This window comes from Poecilia latipinna, unplaced genomic scaffold (assembly GCF_001443285.1).
Source record: "Poecilia latipinna isolate Pla-1442-1.1 unplaced genomic scaffold, P_latipinna-1.0 Scaffold362, whole genome shotgun sequence".
Taxonomy (NCBI): domain Eukaryota; kingdom Metazoa; phylum Chordata; class Actinopteri; order Cyprinodontiformes; family Poeciliidae; genus Poecilia; species Poecilia latipinna.
The window spans coordinates 100,337-104,301 of NW_015112978.1; the positions used below are offsets into that span (position 1 = coordinate 100,337).

At 38.7% G+C, this 3,965-nt stretch overlaps 1 protein-coding gene across 1 annotated transcript in view; it reads left to right on the forward strand.

Moving 5' to 3' along the window:
* The window catches only part of b3galnt2 (beta-1,3-N-acetylgalactosaminyltransferase 2), a 19,149-nt gene that overhangs the window by 10,212 nt on the left and 4,972 nt on the right, over positions 1-3,965 (forward strand). The window contains exons 9-10 of the mRNA XM_015036243.1: positions 3,158-3,283; positions 3,385-3,560. Coding sequence (XP_014891729.1) covers positions 3,158-3,283; positions 3,385-3,560 — 302 coding nt within the window. The remainder of the gene's footprint in view (positions 1-3,157; positions 3,284-3,384; positions 3,561-3,965) is intronic.

A 3,965-nucleotide genomic window follows, 5' to 3' on the forward strand; every position in this document is an offset into this window, starting at 1 on the left:
AGCAGTGCTGCTCTGCATGCTGTAACATTTTAAACATTTTATTTTACTCATTCCTCATTGAGAATGTCACGTTTTTTTCACATGGCGGTGAAACCTTAAGAATAGAGTATCTAGGTTTTACATTAACCTTTAATGTAGTTTTGTTTGGAAAAATCTGAATCATACTAGATAACAAAGGTTTTGACCTTTAAAAAAAACGCAAATTTGTGATATTTTATGCACTACTAGACCAACACAAAGTCGTGCAAATAAAAATATGAAAGGTTCTTCATTCCGTTGAATAAATACTTTGCAGGACTATGTCTTGCTGCAGTTATATTTCAGAGTTACAGCTGCATGTCATTTTGGGGTATTTCTCCACCAGCTTTGCATTTCCAGAGATGATGGAAACACAGCAGACAAACCAAACCCAAGTCTTTTATTTTTATTGATTCACAAGGAAGCAAATTTTACAGGACATATATCCACATTAACATAATGCCAATTTCAGTACTTAAGAAGAAAAGAAAAGTAGACTTGTGCATCCTGATAAATAATGCAGCTGTTATAAATCTGTTTCCAGAGAAAGACTACAACATTCAAAGTTCAAAATAGGATAATGTAAGAGAAAAGGGAAAAAAAAGTAAATAGTAAATAAAAATGAACAAACTAAGAGTTATAAATAAATGTATATATTTTTTAATGTCTGTCTAAACAGACAGATTTCCTGTTCTGGTCGAGCCCATGTCTGCATGTTGATGAATTTCTTTTACCTGTTTTTTTCTTGAACTTAAGAGTTATTCAAGTAACTGAATAAAAAATTGAATAAAAACCTGACCTGATTGAGAAAAATGGGTGTCATTTTTGGATTTAGTGGTTTAAAATAGTCATAATTCAGTTGAAAAAATAAACAACAGACAAGATCGTAACCCAGCGTAGCGGTTCAAAGGCAACTAAAAACAGGTGGATTTTAGTCTTGATTTAAAGTAACTCAGTGTTTCGGCTGTTTTGCAGTTTTCTGGAAGTTTGTTCTAGATTTGTGGTGCAAAGAAGCTGAATGCTGCTTCTGCATGTTTGGTTCTGGTTCTGGGGATGCAGAGCAGATACATGCAACCATATGACAAAATGTGTAAAAGTTAAATCATTTGTTTTATTTAAATCATTGTAAAACCTGAACATCATGATGCACCTGAGTTAATTTGATTTTGTTTAGGGTTTTGAGGGGACGCTGGTTTGGGAGAGTCAGGACTCTGCTCTGCTCACCACCGTCAACTCCTCATCCGTGGAGCTCAATGATGGCGGCGGCGTCCTCAAGATATCCTCTGTAAGTATTTACGTCTCAAAGAAAGCCGCACCGGGAGAGATATTTACATATTTCAGAGAATAAAACTGTTGTTTTGCTCTTTGGAAATGCAGATTGCAGAAGGCGTCTTGCCTCACAGAAGTGCTCTTGGATTTCCCGGTTTGGCTGGAGGATTCACGTTTACCATCTACGGTTAGTCCTGCGACAGCATTGATTCAGCCGCAGCTTTCATGAAAAGTGTTCAATCAGTATCCCTCCCAGAGCCATCTGTTATGAAAAAGATAATCCCAATCTAAAAGCTCCAAAAGACATCGCTCATTCTGGCAGGTTAAGAGATACCTGAAAGCTCCTGCGCTTATGCCAAATGGACACCTGTTGTTGTTGGATTATTGATTGTTACTCGTATGTGCTTACATCTGTTTCTGTCTGAGAATGAATTCGTAGCCATTTTGTGTGGAAAAAAGTTAAATTAGTCTTTCAGCATCTCTGAAAACAGACCTAATGATCCATTTTGAAACATGCTGCAGCTTTATCATTGTTTTGACAGCCAGTAATTAGCTATTATCTCTCAAGAATGCACTTTTGTTGAAAATCTAGCAGAATAAATCCTTGCTGCTTCTAAAAACTCTTGTCTTCTTCTATCGTTTTGCTACCGATTACCTCCATGCGGGTACCTGGGTGTCAGATGAAGACGGATTGTCCGGGCTCCTGCGAGGCCGCGCTGCCAGGATGGAGAAGCACACCTCCGGTTTGAGGCGGGAGGACGCCACTCTGCAGGAGGAGAGCCTCAGGCATGGCGATGTGGTGTTCGTAGACGTGGTGGACACCTACAGGAACGTGCCTTCCAAGTTGCTTCAGTTCTATAAATGGTATGCCAAGTGCTAATGACTCGATTCTCTGTCTCCAAATTGCCTGAGCCCTCGGAGGAAATCAGCAACCTGAAATGAAAGCGTGCCGTCGCCTCAAAACGTCTTTGTGCTAAAATTACGGCTGCAATCAGTCAGTCGGAGAAGCTTCGCCGTTGTGAGTCATCAGATAGCAGAATGTACTCCCTGAGCGGTAGCGGGCTTTAAATTGACAGCTGCAGTGGGTCTAGAAAGTGTACACATTCCTGTTTTTGAGATGCGATAAAACAGGAGTCCGATAAATAATCTCCAACAGATTAGCTAAATCAACAAATCTGCAACAGCCTTAAACTGACAGGTTGTTTAAGCATCTTCTGATTCCTCAGCATGGAAGACATCTTGCTGAAGCCTGCAGATCCTCTGCGAAGTAACAGTGCTACAGCCTTATTTCAGATTAATCAGATTGACTCTAATTGTTGCCAGGAAGTGCTAAATCTGCAGCAGGTTATGCAACATTTTTATTTTTTTCTCTTAATTTCTGATCCCTGCTAGCAGCCATTAAATTCTCCTACTAACAAACATATATGGATCTTCCATTCAGTCATTTATTCGACTCTATACATCGTTATATACTGTACAGTGTATAGATAATTGATGAAAATGTCCTTATGTTACTAATGCGCACATGTTACATGTTTTCTGTGGGTTTTGTTTTAAATGGCTTCACTGCTGCTGTCGTGGCAATGACTTTCCTCAGGGGAGTAATAAAATATCTCCCTACCTATTTTTTATTTTATTTATTTTTTGTCGAGTTGTGTGGGATTTATTGCACAAAACTATATTGGAAATTTTGTGTCATCGTCTCATTTTCTCTGGCATTTTACCAGGAGTGGGTGCTCTTTTAAGGTTATATGCAGACTTCTTGTCCTCTTTTCTCTCTCGGTGGTATTTGAGAATAAATCTGCTCTGATATATTGCAAACAATCGGGTGCTTTTTTTAATTAAAGTTGCAAATTCTCTTTTCTGACAGGTCCGTGGGAAACGCTGACTTTAATCTGCTGCTGAAGACGGATGATGATTGTTACATCGACGTGGACTCGGTGTTAATGAAAATTGACCACAAGGGTCTGAAGCGCAGAAACTTCTGGTGGGGGAAGTAAGGACAGCTCAGTGTCGGATCTTGATGATGATGATGTCTCTTCTTTTTTTTTTCTTTCCTCGGTTCTGCCTTTGACTGTATATTACCTCCCGACCCAGTTTCAGGCAGAGCTGGGCCGTGGATCGGATCGGGAAGTGGCAGGAGCTGGAGTACGCCAGCCCGGCTTACCCGGCGTTCGCCTGCGGCTCGGGTTACGTGGTTTCTCATGACCTGGTCCAGTGGCTCGCCAGCAACGCAGAGAAGCTGAAGGCCTATCAGGTAGAGATAAAGTTATAAAGCTATAACTTTAGATGGAGGTAGAAAAAAAAAAAAGAGTAAATTTCTGCCAAAAAAAAAACATGGAAATTTATGAGTTTGAAAAGTCAAAAAAATTAGCTAGAAAACTAAGAAATTTTGAAATTAATCTCAGAAATTTTCTAGAAAAAACAGGGAAAATTTGAGGTTTGTTGTAAAGTTAAAAATTTGCTACAAAGAACTCAGAAATTTTACAGAACAAAAGGGAGATTTCTGAGTTTTAAAGGTCAAAATATTTTTACTTTTGAAAGTAAGAAATTTTCCAAAAGCTGGAACAATTTAGCAAAAAACCCCAAATTTTGCAATTTCATCTCCGAAATTTTCTAGAAAAAAACAGGGACATTTTTGTTTGAAAAGTTGAAAATTTGAAGAAATTTATAAATTT